At 39.3% G+C, this 17,557-nt stretch overlaps 1 protein-coding gene across 18 annotated transcripts in view; it reads right to left on the bottom strand.

Moving 5' to 3' along the window:
* Window positions 1-17,557, bottom strand: part of camk2g2 (calcium/calmodulin-dependent protein kinase (CaM kinase) II gamma 2) — a 56,823-nt gene that overhangs the window by 22,710 nt on the left and 16,556 nt on the right. For all 18 annotated transcript variants that reach the window (XM_044045522.1, XM_044045523.1, XM_044045514.1 and 15 more), the window contains exons 3-9: window positions 11,050-11,109; window positions 7,597-7,651; window positions 6,642-6,707; window positions 4,279-4,351; window positions 1,620-1,722; window positions 900-983; window positions 707-801 (exon numbers count right to left, since the gene is read on the bottom strand). In XM_044045522.1, coding sequence (XP_043901457.1) covers window positions 707-801; window positions 900-983; window positions 1,620-1,722; window positions 4,279-4,351; window positions 6,642-6,707; window positions 7,597-7,651; window positions 11,050-11,109 — 536 coding nt within the window. The remainder of the gene's footprint in view (window positions 1-706; window positions 802-899; window positions 984-1,619; window positions 1,723-4,278; window positions 4,352-6,641; window positions 6,708-7,596; window positions 7,652-11,049; window positions 11,110-17,557) is intronic.

Raw genomic sequence — 17,557 nt, 5'->3', positions numbered from 1 at the left:
TATGAGCGGCGCATATGAGCTCCATAACAGAAGCACACTCATTAAAGCTGCACTGATCAATATTTCGATATTAATAATAGATCCCATAACTCAAGAAATCCTCACGGGGCGCGTATATAGTACAGCGGTGGCAGTGTGAGCCCAGCCTTTATTTGGAGTTTTCCTTTCTTCCTTTTACGCCTAATAACGGAGTTTTAAAGAGCATTTGCTAAGTGGTCAAGAACACGACCACACAACAATGCTGGAGTACTCTGGGAGTGCTGGACGCAGATAAGAACGTGCCTGCCAAAGATTCTGCACACTAAACCTGTAGATCCAGGGCTCCAGACTAACTTTGTGTCCCCAGACTGAAAATGTACGGGCGTACACTGTAAATTGCCTTTATTTTCCTGTAAAATTCACTGTATTTCTGATATTTACTGTAATTAATGGAGAAATTACAAGGTGCCCAAATAAAAATGTGTCCTATTCAAATTGGCGTTTATGTGTGTTTGCGTTGCCGTGGGAATAATACACAACTCCTTACATGGACTCACATATTCAGGCTTTAACAAATGTTTCTCATGTGTTGTTGAATCAAAGTTATAAAGTTGGTTGCAAAAAAACCTTGTTTTCTTTCTTAACTTTCCAATAACAATGCCGGCATATTCTTCCTCATGGCCACGTACAGATCATGTGATCAAACACAGGGGAAGTTACAACTCACGTCATATGCACCGGCCTTGATTTGTTGATATAGTTTGTGTTGGTCCTCGTCCCAGAAGGGAGGGTAGCCCACCAACAAGATGTACAGGATCACACCTGAGACACACACACACACACACACACACAATATAAACACACTCAGATGCATCACACTCAGAAGAATATTACTGAGTCGAACAGTGTGTCTCACTGACCACATGCCCAGATGTCCACTGGCTTGCCGTACGGGTCCTTTCTCAACACCTCTGGGGACAGATATCCTGGAGTCCCCGCAAAACCTGTAACGAACACAAACACTTTTAAATTGCTCAGAGAGTTTCAAACAGACAAATATTTGTTTACCTTCAGTGATTTCCTAGTTGTAACAAAGTATTTGTACTTTACTTAAGTACAAACTTTATGTATATGTCTAGCAACTTTTATTATTACTTTTAAAACTTAAAAGTACAGTAAGAGTCATATACTTTGTCATTACAAAAAGTGACTTCAACTTCTACCAAAGTCATTTTCTGGTCAGATACTTGTACTTTTACTCAAGTATCCCTTTAAGGTACTTTATACAAGACTGGTTGTAGGTGTTTGAATGTGGAACGAGCACAACACAAAGTATTTTTGAATTATTGTTATTATTATTATTATTATTATTATTATTAATAGTATTGTATTTGTGGTATTTATTTCCCCTTGGGAAACTTATTTTTGTTCTATGGTTTAAATATACTCTGTGTAATGACCTACTTAGTCAGGTAAGAAAGACAATGACAAACTTCTGTTTGAAACTGCAGTTACCTTTTTACACGTCTTTAAAATGTCACGGTTGTAACTCGCTTGCTACTAATGTAATACTACCGAGGGAAACATACAAGCAGTTCAGTTCAGGTTCAGCACATTGTGAGGAGAGAGTGATTCCTCACCAAACCAGGCCTGTTGGTCTCCCTGGACCTCGATGGCGAGACCGAAGTCTGCAAGCTTCACCGCTGCTCCCTTCATCTTACTGGCCAGGAGCAGATTCTCTGGCTGCAACACACAGATAATGAGCTCTTCAGGACGTTTGTTGTCAGAGACGTATTCATATTTCATTTTTAAGCCACAACGCAAAGTCATAGCAGTGTGACAGCGTCGTCATTGCTCACACTGTCGTTCAGAAGTCATGAGAGGTCACACATAAGAAGAATATTAACTCTGAATCAGTTTCCTTCACTGCTTCCTCTCTATTTTTAGCTTTTATAATCACTTATATGTAACTGAGGAGAAGAAATTGAGGAAACATGAGAGGTCAAGTGTAAGCTGATGAGGTCACTCACTGATTATAGTCACACAGCTGTTTAAGATTTACTTGTTTAAGGGTTTGTTTGTTTTTTTTTTTAAATGCATAACAGTGCAACCACTCAGTGATTTGAACTCTCTTTCTGTGTGTGTGTGTGTGTGTGTGTGTGTGCACATCTTAAATAACAATAAGCTGTTTGGACCAATTGTCCAAAAAAAACTATCTCTGTGAGGACATTATGTCCTCATTGTCTTCTTGTATTCTTATTGTGGTTGGGTTAAGATTAGGGAGGTGTCTAAAAGAATGGATGTCCATGCAGCGTCCTGTGTGCATGTGTGTTTGTTTCCTCTTCAGCACCTTTTACGGCATAAACTCTAACCTTGTCAGGACCAGTAGTTCAAATAAAGACCAAAACCTGGTCCCCCAGGAACTGGTTAAAGGCTAAGCTTTGAATTGTGGTTAGGGTGAAACAAAGTTTATTATAATTACTCTGTGCGTGCGTGCTGTGTGTGTGTGTGTGTGTGTGTCTTAAGGGCCAAATTCATTGCAGTGACAGCCGTCCACATGACCTCAAATGCAGACAGAGCATGATGCTTGTTCTAACTGTCTGTGCGCTCTTATCTGTCAGTCTCTCTCTCCTCATCTGGTTCATCGTCAGCATCCCTCTCTCTTTTTTTCCCCTCTTCCACTCAGACAGAGGTGAAACAAGAACAGAGAGAGTCACAGAAAAAGAGAGAGAGAAAGGAAAGGGCAGAATGGAATGAGGACAGAGAGCTGGAAGAAAAGGCAACAAAAGGACCAGAGAAAGACTGATAGAGATAGATAGATGGGAGGTGGCATAATGAGTCCCTACGCTGGTACTGCAGCAGCCGGGTGACCTCACCCTACAGTTACCATGGCGACCCAGCTTGCCACCAGCCAAGAGCACTAAACGTGTGAGTGTGTGTGTTTGTGGCACACTTGTTGGCATTATTAGGATGTGAATGGCTACAATACAGACGATGTCACACAGGAAATCTTTAAAATACTTTCTTATTTTCCTTTTCTTGTGCTTGATTGTTGGAGATGTCTCTGGACATATCTGACGTCTATGATATTAACTGTATTGAGCAGTTATTTTACAGCTTATATGATTCCTAAAAAGTTTGAGGCAGATTTTAACTTTAGAGGATGGGTTACAATATATTTTATTTTTGTTTCTATTATTTGAAGAAGTTCTTTTTTCGTTTTTCTTTTTTAGATTTTAATTCGTCAAATGAAGCTCTTCAAACAGGGTGAAATGTCACAACTGATTAATTATCCACAGGACCTCGGTACTACAGCTGAACAATTAAGACTAAATATCTCACTGTGTTTAAATTGTAACTACTATTTGAGTTGTGATATCATTTTTTAAAATCAAGCTTCAATTCAATATTTACGACGGTACAGACTTAAAATGAGACGGACCATTACGACACGGGATACTGCAGTGTTTTTTCTCAATAAAACTTTTTGTCTTTCTTAATTTTAAATTGTTAATACACTATTTTTACATGCAGTAAATTGTAAAAAACTGCCAGATATTGAAAGTTATGCTGAAAAAATGGGCAAAAGCACTTACTCACAGGACATTTTCTGGCTCTTTTATGGTTAAAATAAGCAAAAAAAAAAAAGGTCCAGACGGACATTTTGAGGCTTAGGTGTTAAAGGGTTAAATCATAAACCTCACAAAAAAAAAAAGATTGTTAAATCCATTTATTCACCCTTAGAAGAACTTAAACTATTATATTTAGAGCATGAGCACAGGTAAAATAATGTAAATTTACCATATGATAAAAAATGAATGAGTACAGCCGAGGAGGTCAGAGTGCTGTTTTCACTCGGGGTGAACAATCTCACTGCGAGGGGAAATCGTCACCGGCCCTCGTCTCACCTACAAACCCGCTATTAATAGCAGCTGGTCTGCTTTCGTCATTCCCCAGCACTGGAGGGGAGGGAAGGGAGAGGAAAAAGAGGGGACAGATGAAAAAAAGGGGGGGGCTATAGATGTAGAGATAAGGAGGGAGGAGCAGGCAGGTGTTGAGAGGGATGACGCTCATCTCTTAAGTCGCCGTGAACGTCACCGCGTGACGTCTGTGCGAGCGCGTCGTCGTGCGTCTTAAGACCCCGTCGTCTCTTTCCACCGATGCCTTTCATCTGCTTTCACAACCTCATGTTTTATCTATGCCAAAAATAACCTCTTTTTTCTCTTCTTCTTCTTCTTTTTAAACCAACCTAGTATTTGAGAAAACGTGGCAGGCCACTGTGTGATCACCATCGCTCACCTTCAGGTCTCTGTGCACAATGTCATGCTGGTGGATGTGACTGACGCTCTCCAGGATCTGATTGATGCAGTGGCTGCAGGAGACAGAGACGGATGAGAAACAGAGGAGGGACACAGTCATCAGTCACGTCCACATAATATCTCCATGACAAGGGAGTAAAGGAGGAGCGCTCGATACCACTTTCCCTTCTCCAATACATCGCAGCCTGGATTATCTGCTGATATTGGTCACAAAAGCTGTCAATAATAAGATCCATACGTGTTCTTTTATTTTAAAATAAGTCCAGTTTAAATGGTAAATACTGCAGTGTGACAGACGTGTGAATAGGAGTCAAGAGAGCAGTTAAACTGTGAAACTTAAAGGCTTGGATGTTTTTAGGAAAATGCTGGATGACTTGGAGGCAGACACATCTGTCTGTAGATGTTCTCTCTCATGTACAAGGTTTTTATGATTAGGATTGAAATGTGCTGCTGACTGTTTCTCTGTAACCTTGTAGTACTTTGATTGTAACCGTGCTGCAGCCTGGCTTCACCAGGACACACCTGAAAAGGACATCTTTAATCTCAATGTGGGGTTTTTTTCCTGGTTAAATAAAGGTTGAATAAAAATGTGCAGCCTTCATTCACATTCTGGTCAAATGTGGCTGCGGATGCCGTCTCTCCTTACAGCCTTTTTCTTGTGCTAAAAAAGAAGATTCACCATAAATTAACCATAAACTGTCATTAACATGTCATTTATGGTTAATGGACTGGATCTAATTTTAGTTTTTAACATTTTCTGACGTCCAATTCGCATTAAAACGACATAGATTCTCAGTATCAGAAGGCCACTTCCCTAAAAGGAAGAAAACCTGCTGTGCTCTGAAAAACATCCTCCTATATTAAAACTCTTTTATTCTGAAGTTTGACGCATTCTTTTTTTTATTTGACTGAGTGTGTGGAAGGAAGTGGAGTGGGCGGGGCGTGTATGTGTGTGTGTGTATGTATTTTCAGGCATAAAAACTGACATTGATTCCCATGGAGACCAAAAACTGCTCCATTTCTGAGGAACTGGTTGCGTTTAGGGCTCAGATTTAAATTGTGGTTTGGTGACGGTTTGGGATAAAGCTTTGGCGAGGTTGTCCAAATGAATAAAAGTCAGTACAGTGTCCTCAGAAGAATAGCTGCGTGTGTGTGTGTGTGTTGATGCAGGTTTGGGGGAATCTTACATAAGCCTGTCCTGAGCTTGCATATCAGTAATTTAGCTGGTCTGGTGCACAGTTAAAATCACTATTATTTCTTTTAAATTAAATTGAGCCTGACACAGTAAAGGTGAGGCTGGGGTCATCAGCAGGAGGGTGAGCAGAGGCTGATTTTGGGAGACGTGTCATCGCTCTGTCAGGCAGAATCAACAGAAAAGCCCGTGGCATTGTGTCCAAATTAGGACTAAAACTGAACTGCACGTCTAATTCTGCCGATCCCCTCTAGTCATAGTTATGCCGGCATTTTACTCACGCTATTTTATCTGCAGCTGAAACAGTGACCATCAGATGACTTTACCCTTGTCCTTACTTCATCATATTGTGGTGACCATGGTTTCTCCCCTAACACAGGCCATAGCCATGCCAAGATATTAACAACCTGACATCGAGTACTTTTGGCTCAGGTGTGTTTATATACTGTGAGGGGTTTTGTGTTTGTTTAATGGTTTTGGTTAGTTTTTTGTGTTGGGGAACCGATTCTAAAAGTTAAGATGTACAACCTAGTGTTAAAATGTTGAATTTTAATGTAATCTGTCATTTTTTATTTTGCTAAAATACATTAAATGGACAATTAAACAATTATATATTTTATTGTTAAAAAGGATCCAGTTTATTTTGACACTGAATTTAAAAACGGCACATTGTATGTATGTATGAATGTGAATATTTGCATTGCAAGTCAATTTGTGCGCCCTTAGATTTTCTAAAATGAATAAATAAAATAAGTTCGGTTAGGGACCACTGTGCTCCGAGTAAAGAAAGTCAGTCCCTAGGCAGTCCCACGTATCAGAACACATTTTAAATAACTTGAATAATCTCAATCTATCTATGAAACAGTTGAGTTTGCACTGTCAGAAAATGTGCTACACTGCAAAAACGACTAGAAAATGTTCAAAATGAGGGTTCAGGACTTAGGACAGCTTTGACATCATTTATTAATGAGATTAAACTTAAAACCACTCAGTCACATGGTCAAAGGGAAGAGAAGGGTGGAAGCACAAAGTACATCAACACACATTTAATCAGCAAAACATGTTGTACTTTCATAACTTTTTCTGCTTCGCTACAAAAAAGCCTGCATCAGATTATAAGTATAACACACACACACACACACATACTGTACCTGGCATCTGCCTCGCTGTAATACTCTCTGGCAACAATGTCTTCAAACAGCTCTCCTCCAGTGACACTGACAGCAGACACGAAAGGGAAATGTTATTTTTCACTTAATCCAAAAGGAAAATAATAAATCACACTATATATAATATCATTCTGAGATTATGGGTGAAAGGGATTTATGAATGGTGTCTCCTTTGCTCTCAAACAATTATTTAAGTGGCCACATGTCTGATAATAAGCCTCTGCAGAACTCACTTACATGATAGTTTGACCTTCTTTTCATTACTTAGCTATAATGTGGTAAAGTCTTCCATTAACAGTCTAACACCGATGAATGGACGTGCACAATTCACTGTATAAAATGCTAAAAAAACAAAAACAAACTGATACTTTTTTCATTAAATCGTTAGAGATAACTCACAGAAACTTTTCTTTACATGAAGCACTTGGTGATGCATTTTATAAATGGATTGTAGCATGAAGAATTTAAATAATATGTTTATATTTTGTACTATATAAAACATATTAAATGTTTTATTGCACGGAGTTGATATCCAGACTCTCATCTTTTAATCTATCATACAATAATTTCGGTGGCATTTTCCTCTTATGATGCATGATTTTCAAACTAGCCATACTATAATGTACAAATATAAAGAGTAAGGGTAACACACATTTGAGTATAATCACTGTGTGTGTGTGTGTGTGTCTGGTATTCCTTATATTGTGGGGACCTACATTTGTTTACACTCACATTATGGAGACAAAATCAAGTCCACATAATGTAAATGACTGCATTTTAAGGTGAAGACATGTTTTAAAGTTAGACTGAGGTCAGGGTCAGGGTTAGGATTAGGCCAGTAATGTAATTATAATTAAGGTTAGAGTAAGTCTCCAGGAAATGAATGCAAGTCAATGTAATGTGTGTGTGTGTGTGTGTGTGTCTGTGATTTACTCACAGGTCAAAGACAAGGTAATGGAAACCTTCCTCCGAGATGCTGTCATGAAGTCGTACTAGGGAGAAAGACAAAAACAGAGAGAATGTTAAATATGACAACATTGATAATGTTAATTATGATGCAGACGTTTCTGTGTGTGTGTGTGCACGAGTGTGTGTGGAAGGCAGTGGAGGTTGAAATGACTTGCGCTCTATCACCAGTGTTGGTGCTGTAACACATTACTTTGTGGTTAGGTTTAATTTGAACATGTCACAACAAAATCTGATCATAGAAGAAGAAGAAGAAAACACTGATTTCACACAATTTCACCAAAAAACTCAAGAAAACTCAGGAAAATAAATAAAACATGATTCAGAAAAAGAAAAATATTATTATTGTGGGTAATATTATAAATATTACCCACAAAATGCAACGACACAATCAAGAAATGTTTTTTTTAATATATATTGATACGGGTGATGCCAACGAGACAAGAGATTTAATTTGACATCATGAATTAAATGCAAGATTCAGATTATTATTCACAACAGTAAATGCAATTTACATTATATTACATTACATTACATGTCATTAAACAGATGCTTTTATCCACAATAAGCGCATTTCAACGTTTGGGTACGAACAAGCGCTAGTAGGTAAGTGCTTTTTTTTTGTCATCGCCGAGGTAGAGTTGAAAGAGATGTGTTTTTAGTCGGTGGCAGTAGATGTGGAGGCTTTCTGCTGTCCACATGTCGATGGGGAGATCGTTCCACCATTTGGGAGCCAGGACAGTGAACAGTTGTGAGTTTGGCGAATGCCTCTGCGATCCTCTCAGTGAGGGGGCAGCAAGCCAGTTTGCCCGTGCAGAGCGGAGTGGGCGGGCTGGGTTTGATCCTGTCCTGGATGTAGGCTGGACCGGATCCGTTTGTAGCATGGAACGCAAGCACTAGAGTCTTGAAGCGGATGCGAGCAGCTACAGGAAGCCAGTGAAGGGAGCGGAGGAGCGGTGTAGTGTGAGAGAGAGTGTGGTTGAAGTTGAAGACCAGTCGAGCTGCTGCATTCTGAATGAGCTGCAGAGGTCGTACGGCACATGCAGGGAGACCAGCCAGGAGGGAGTTGCAGTCGTCCAAGCGTTAGATGACAAGAGCCTAGACCAGAACCTGTGCCGCCTTCTGGGTTAGAAGAACTCATATCCTTCTGATGTTGTGCAACACATATCTGCAAGATGGAGCTGTTGCAGCAATGTTGGCAGTGATGGAGAGATGGTCATCAAGTGTCACACCCAGTTTTCCCCACCAGCAGGCAAATAGACGAGTGTCCTGTCTCCTGCAGGCTCGAACTAAACATCACCTTTCACCCTGAATGTTTTCCACAGAATGTCCACACCCAATGAATGTCAACATTTTCCAGAACGCCTACATGCAAACAACTTAACCACATGTTATTCTTACAGAAAAATAAATAAAGATCAATGTTGACTGCTTGCAAAGGGACATTAACCCTGGTCTTGAGTGTCAAAGTCAAACACTTTAAGTATTTTGTCTGCTTTCAGGGTTTTCATATCTTGGTTGACATCAAATTCAAGGACTTTTCATGGAATTTCCAGGACCTATTCTCTCAAATTTCAAGGACTGAATGTGCTGACACAGCTTAAGATGGGAGGGCAGCTTGTAAGCGCCGCGTCACCCATGGTGTCCACAGTTTTTAGTGATTTGCAGGATCTTGGTCAAAGTCAGTCGATGTCATTTCTTCAGAGATTTTGGGGTTTTCATCGAGATGGCAAGAACAAGAAGAAATTTAGTTCTGGTCAGGACATTTCATACTTCATGAGAAACTCAAGTGCAGAACTCATGTGAAGTGCTCATGAGGAATGACAACATGACTTTCTGCATTAACCACGCCCACTACAGAACAAGCGGCAAGAAAATAATGGCGTCATTATTTCCTCGTAGCCCTGAGAGAGAGAACGTACAGGTCCACGTACATCGAGCAATTCAGGGCACATGAAAGATCGGCGGTGGGAGACGTTTATCTAAATATCAATATGTCCTTTTTCAAGCACAAAATTCAAGCACTTTCAATGACCCATGTCTATTAAGGGCAATTTTCAACAACTTTCAAGGGCTTCAAACTTAAAAGCTTTCAAGGACTTTAAGGACCTGTGGGAACCCTGTGCTTTACAGTACATCAGCTACACTGACATTAGGTAAGTACTGATGGGAACATCTACTGTAGTAGCCATGAACTAACCACACACACACACACACACACACAAACAGAGCACTTATACCCCAGTTCCCACAGGTCAAAGAGTTTTTCACCAGTGGTAAAGTGTTTAATTAGCATTCACTCAGGGTCAAATGACTCTGCATGTGGGTTTTTAACAGCTTTAGCTCCAGTCCCATTTATACAGGGACATAAGACACATGCTTTATTTCTGCCAGTGTGCCATATCTGGCGCCACGCTATGACGCAAATTCCTCTTCCAGCTATTAACATATATTATAATAATATAAATACACATTATTTTATCAATCAGAAATGATCACAGGGCTCTGGAGTTTTGTTCGCAGCATGTCAGAAAACACCAATGTGCCTTTGCTACGTCCACTAGTTTAGGTGTAAAAGAGGTTATAGTGTTGACCGTCTTCTTGTGACCAGCTGACATGTGACATCAGCTCTTTGGCTTCAGCATTTATGCAAATGTCTGACTGCATGTCATGACCAGGTAACTGTCTGATTTTCCTACGGTCTGAATGAACAATGACATGAGACATGAATTTCAAACTGGAGACTAGGGCTGCGACTAACCATTATGTTGATGATAGATTCATCTGTGGATTCTTTTTTTCTACGGCCCACAAAATGCAGAAAAACGGAGGAAAATCCACCTCAAAATGATGACATCCTCTCAAACGCATACATTTTACATTTACATTTAAGGAGCTGAAGTCAGGAAATGTACATCAAACACATTAGACAATTATCAAAATAGTTGTAGATTCATTTAGCAGTTGTTCAGTTTTCAGTGAAATGCTGGTGTTATCATCAATTCATCTTATTTGAGAAGTACATACCAGGACAGTGACTGTGAACAGATACACTAGTAAAGACAAACAGCAGCAGCAACTTAAGTTTAAGGAATTATCACTAATTATGTGAATTGGAAGTGAGGTGAAACAAATTAAGGTGAAAAAGGTCATTTCTTAGAGAAGACCCCGTGGGCTCACCTGAGGCCTGGGCTAAGATGGTGACAAAGGTCACACACACTGACCTTTAGAGTCAATAGAAATGCAAACAGTGTTGACAAATGTATTGTTTTGTCATTTTTGTTTTGTTTGTTTTTTTTCCAAATGCAGCAGTTTACCGCAAGTAAAGTCCACTGTGCACTTTTTGTATCTGTAAAGCTTCTCCCAGACTTGGGTATGAACACAACACGGTTGTTGCTGCTGATCCATAAGTCTGTTGACTCACCTATATTTGGATGTTTGAGCAGACGGCAGATTCTCGCCTCCCGCTCCAATTTCTGGTGATCTGAGGACAGAAGGAGAAACTTATTTATTTATCCACAGACTGCAGGGATTTGTGTCCAGTATCATTTCTTCAATAAAGCTTTTTTTTTTTATTCAAATGACAAAGAAATGATTTATATTCATTCTAAGTATAAAACATGAATTTCCCACGTGGGATTGAAGTATAACCAAACACAAACCCAGAATAAGCTTGTGAACAAAATGGCAGGACCTCCCTTTTTTTTTTTTTTTAAAAGTGCCTTCTCTTAAGAAAAAAACCATCTCTCCTGTACTTCTGTAAACATACATTTCACATTGATTGAAAGCTACCTCTAATACATGAAATACATTTCATTTTGCAGGTAAATAAAAAGAAAAATAGAAATAGATTTCCATTAAAAACAAATCATCTGAAACAGTTAATTCAAATGAATACACCATCGCAGTCTATTTTGCAACCATTTTATTTGTTTCTATTATTTTAGTTTACTTTGTATGTGCAGTGGATTTTACTATAAAATACTTTGAAATGTTAAATGTAATATTTGTAGGGTAATTAAATGTTTTTGTACAGATGTGAATGCGTTTCACTACACATTGTACTGTGACTGCATTGACAAAAGCATTTTTAATCAACACCATGTCGTAAGTGAAATCAAAAGGGCTTAAACTGAAGGGGACAGAAAAAATATTGTCAACATGAAGATAAATAATAATTTTTCTGGACACTCAAAGACGCTGGACAAACACAAAACAAATACAAACAGATAAAATTAAATAAAGGTGCGACAAAGCAAAGACGAGCTGGGAGGCCGAGGGCTGTCTACTGAGAAGAGCTTGCACAAACACGCAGGTATATACTGAACAAACACACACTCACGAACACAAGCTTTATTGAATTGAAATTAGTCTTGTGGGTCCGGCCTTAATATAATCAGTGTCCAGTTAATGATTCTAATGGCAAGAGAGTGTGTGAGAGTGTGTGTGTGTGTGTGTGTGTGTGTGTGTGTGTGTACATTTAGGACTGATGGATAGGAAGTAGGACTGATACAGACAGACACATTAGATGACATGTCTTAGTGTCAGAGGTAAACTATATGTTGATGGTCTGAGGGGAAGGATGAGCCTCTGTGTGTGCATCAGGCATAACAGAGAAACACAGTCGCATCTAAAGGCCCTGGTATACTTCTGCACGTGTAGCCCAGATTTTGGAACCGCAAAGAGCGCGTCGGGTGCGCCGAGACAACTGAATTTCCACCCCACCAGCAGGTGGAGTATTGCGCCCCGTTCACCAAGCAGAAAACAACATTTCGACAACAGAAGAAGTTGTCGCCAAAGATAGTCATCCGAGCCGCGACCTGGTGACCCTCGAACCGGCTGACACAACGACGCCCCTGCCAGACCTTTCAGCTGATGAGCTGTAATTGTGCATATTTATTAGTTTCTTCCAGAAATGTCCAAATACAAAAGCACACAGAGACGTAACAGTCATCAATAATTATAATAAAAATAAAAATAATAATAATAATAAGAAGAAGCTATTGATCATCAACATATTAACTTTTAAAGATGCTGGTTCCAACTGATGATGATGTGAGGATTAGATAGGGTTTTTTTCTGTCATATGAACTTAACTGAATAGATACAACAAATAAACAATCTAAAAAATAGTAAATTGATCATAACAGGCTGCCAAATTACATTTTAAAAAAAAGCCATCCACAGTGAAAACAATGTGGCAAATGTCTACATCGGCGTAATTAGTGCTGAAGTAATTATCTAAATGTCGTGCATCTTTGGAAATGAGAGCTGGAGAGGAGAGGAGAGGAGAGGAGAGGAGAGGAGAGGAGAGGAGAGGAGTTGAAACCTGTCACGACAGAGGAAAATGTGTAAAGTAAACAAGTTGAACCCTGATGAGTCAGCAGAGGGAAATAATGGTTGCTGATTGATTAGGAAAGTAAATGGTCATCAAGAAATTGTAGGTGAACTTCATCTTTCTGCAGATGTGGCAGGAAACCACTCCCTCACTTTGAGCTGGGGTGGTTAGTTATGGTCAACTGAGATCCCTCACTAGGACACGGTCAAAGAGGAAATTATTCAAGTTGTATGTCATCAAGAACCCACCTATAAGGGCGGAGGTAAACCTGAGGTTAGAGAAGGTTTCGGTTTGTTCAAATCCAGAGGCCTGGCAGGAAAAACACAGGCAGAGGAACTTGCTTCCTCCACAGCAAACACCGAGCAAATGAATCCACGACAACAAGGTGATTATGTCATTTGTGGTCTTCTGTGCAAACAAAGCATTTGCAACATGACAATGAAAAGAATGCGGTCCTGAGTGTGACCACAGTCCTTTCATTACTCTGTCGACTGTCATTAAGAAGTAAGAATTTCTTTTAAACTGGAATAATTAATTAACCGTTTGATTTGTGTGTCATTTTCCTGTAACTCACATGTTAATTATGATTTATACCAGCAGAGGGTGGAAAGCAACCAAACACTAACTTATTTAGCAGAAGAAGAAGAAGTTAAGGACAGTGTGACTACAGATTAGATTGTGAAATTTAACTCTTATTTTCCTTTAATCTGCTCACACGAGAATGCCAATCCTGCATTCAGTTTGACCTCACACCTTTGACCCACACAGTAAGCCAATCAGCTGCCGCTTTTATCCTCCAAGTGTCCGAGTACAAACATGAACACGCAGGCCTTCAGACCTCACAAACACACACAAGCTCAAATCTGTCCCACACGAGAAAGAAAAAGACATTCCTGAACCTTCTTCTCAGAGTCAAACGGGGCTATTTTGGCTGCTTTTATTCTTAGATTTTGGATCAGCCACTTTTCAATGCGCGCCTTGAGATGTCAGTATTATTATTATTATGCTTGTGATGGCAGGCAGCTCTGGCAGGCAGCTGGCTTCTTAAAACACTAGAAGCCCAAGTGAGGAATTTCAATAGGACGATGAGAGAATAAGTGCATGCTTCAGAGGGATGGATTCTAAAGAAAAGATTAGAAACAAGAGAAACCGTTTGAAAGAGGCTGATCAGTGTCATGGAACATGGAGGGTAACTGCAGGCTCTCCATACAACCACACTCTTCTGTAAACCCAGACTTAATGGAATTAAAGTGATTTGAATGTTGTGGTGGTGGCGGCCATTCAAACCCATACATGAATGTAGCCCTACAGCCATGTAACCTTGAATAAAAACCTCAACATCAAATTTCATATATTTGCTTACTATTGTTCCCATAAAAGGGCCAGAAAATGTCCTGTGAGTAAGTGCTTTTGGCCATTTTTCCAGAATAACTGTCAATATCTGGCAGTTTTTTGTTTTGTTTTTTTACAGTTTACTGGATGTTAAAATAGTGTATTAACAATTTAAAATGAAGAAAAACCCACATGAACACCAGATTTTGCATGTTCAATTTTAAATCAAGTACAAAACATATTTAAATTAACATTGAGTTGTTAGTAGTTAGTTTCCAACTCTCTCCTCTCTGATGACAAAGACGCTGACAAACAGCTTAACAGCTCAAACAACTTCTCAGCTTTCAGAAACCACTGGAATTTATCCGATAGCACAAACCATTGCATAATAACAGCGATATGCTCTGTGTTACAGGGTTAAGAAGCTCAGGGTTTCCTCACTAAAACTCCTCAGTGCATACAGGAAATACACAGGTTAAATGAAACAAACAAAGCTCGATGAAACCATAAGGAAACAACATGAACATCTCTCTCTCTCTCTATGCAATTCAACAGAGCACAGCTACACGTACAAATGACCATAAACCGCTCAAAGAGTAAATCAAATCACAGCTCTAATAAACACACAGCCAAATAAAATAAAATGTAAATCTTTGTTTCTCAATGTAGAGGTGGAAAAAATAGCTCAAGGAATATATTGTTGCCATGACGCGGGAGATCAGATTATGGTATATCTGACACACATACTGCGTTCACAAGGGAATAGTCACCTTTGACCATCAACATCGTAGGTTTTGCTTTTTCATTCCTTGCCAGGTCACTCTGACGTTGACCTTTAAGCACCACGTCTGATTACCTGGAGTTGTTACTGAGAGGTCATGTGGACAACACACAAACAGTGACCTTTGACCACCAAATCTGAAGAGATGTCATCAAATAGTTCTTGACACATTGCTTTCACAATAAAAAGGACAGTACAGATATAAACCAGAAAAATAGTGACCGTCTCTGGCATTGAGGCATAAAAACAATCTGCCTTCTCTGGGTACATCAATGAACTTCTGCCTGAGGACAAAGAAACACACAAGAATAACCAAACTAAACGGGGACATCAAACTTCATATTCAAACTTTTCATGAGTGTGCGATGATGATGAGTTTTATTGGACTTATCACGACATGTCTTTGAATCATTAGTGTCTCCTGTCCTCGGGGACAGCGTGAGTCAACAAAGACCATGGTTGCCATGTGCTCTTCTCCATCATCTGATTGGAACAAATATGGAGGTCTGCTCCCTCAGCAGAGCTGCACATTAGCATGATTATCCACAACCAATGCACACAACCGCTTCTCCACGACATGCTGCCCAGTGTTTAGTGTAACGTCATCAACACTGGGCATAAATAAAGGCCATTCAGAGACACAGCATATACTGACAATAATATATCACTGTACTATTGTTGTCAATGTTTAGGATGAAAACAAAGCCTAATTTAGAGAATTACAAGAAATTAATCTTCTACTGGTTTCAAACAAAGTGGTTTGCACTGTTGGTGGAGGTTGAACATGTATGTTTTCCTCTCTGGCCTCCCAGCAACATATTTTCATGCCCCGACACAGAATACCAAAATACTTTTTGACTTTTTAAGGAATTAAGTCAGTACTTTGAGCTTTAGTATCATATGTTGAGCATTACTTATCATTTTTGACATTTCATACACAAAACCAATCCAATCAGGTCAAAAAAATAAATAAAAATGCATTTTTCATTTCTCTTACTACTGCCAAGGAAGTTGTCTTTTAGAACTGGAAATCTAAAAATATCCTCCCATATTACTCACACTGGCTCAACTCACTTACTGAATGCATCTCAACAGAACAAATAGCTGCTCTTAAAAAAAAACAATATATCAGTGTGTAATGAAAGCGTAGAGTATATTCATAATAACACATCTAAACCTCATATACAGTACTCATCAACTAATGGAAGCCATGTACATGACCACAAATCCCCACTATAATACGCACCAAAGCATACAATATAAAGAACATATATATCACTTATATTTGGTCTTTTTCTGTATCTTTCTTTTTCTAAAAAGAAAAACTTTATCTCATTCCTGGGATCAGTGTTTGACGCCACTGGGAAATAGACCAATTAAAGTGTTTGCACATCCCAAGAAAAGGAATAAAATGAACATTTTATAAATACAAGACACGTCGAGTATTATATTGTACGCGTGTCTGAGGATCTCAAAGCTTGTTCAAACACTGGAAGCAGCAAAGGTAAGGTCTCCGTGTCCCTGGGTAAGACGGGATGAAAGGAAGATCAAGTGATACGAGACGACTGAATGACAGTCTGTCAGAAAACGACAGGCGGGCAGAAAGAAAAGCAGACTTTGGGTCAGTGTGGCCCACAGCAGACAAGACTATAAATAGATCCAATCCTCCTCCGGCTTACGTCTCTGAATCACACTGACCTGGCCAGCTCTGCATCGCCAAGCAGACACCAAGACAAAATGAGTCAGAAAGTGAGAGACAGAGACAGGCCGACAGATGGAAGCGTACAAAAAAATGACGAGGCGAATTTTCTGACGATGATTTCATTTGATTTCTTTCTTTCCATTCCCATCATTTCCTTCTCGTTCGACAAGTGACTCCAGTCTGATGCCTCGTCACTGAGCGAGGTCAGTCTGCTGTCAGTGGGCCAACGCTGAGTCTTACAAAGCAAAAAGGCAACAGTCACAATTTAATTACCTCACCCTGACAGTTTCTGTTTAAAAAGTCCAGCTGCATCAATGAATGAGTGAAAGCACTCCACACACAACACTGCACAAGTCAGATTACAACTAAATAACAATGTCAATCCCCTGTAAGTGATATATACCACCATTCTTAGCTCTGCATTATAATGTAAAATGGTGAAACCGCCAAAAACATATGACAATCAATCCCGATTTACAATTTGATCCTGATAAACGAGCTGAGCTTTGCTTCAGAGTGAAAGTTGAAAAACTGAGTTAATTGTGGTTTAAACTTTTTTTTTAATGAATAAAAAAACAACCAAATCATTTGAAAACCTGAGGCCAAACTGTCACAGTAATAATAATGTGTTGTGTCACAGTAAGTGTATTACAAGCTGAACATTTGTTATCATCATAATACTTATGAGACAATTATATCACAATATATACTGTTATTGATGTATTATCCAGCCCCGGCCACATTTTGAAAGGCAGAACTTTGTCTATGAAGGCTCAAAT

Source organism: Solea senegalensis, linkage group LG15 (assembly GCF_019176455.1).
Source record: "Solea senegalensis isolate Sse05_10M linkage group LG15, IFAPA_SoseM_1, whole genome shotgun sequence".
NCBI classification, from domain to species: Eukaryota; Metazoa; Chordata; class Actinopteri; order Pleuronectiformes; family Soleidae; genus Solea; species Solea senegalensis.
The sequence above is the reverse complement of the archived record's forward strand: the minus strand, read 5'-3'. Positions and strand labels throughout refer to the sequence as shown.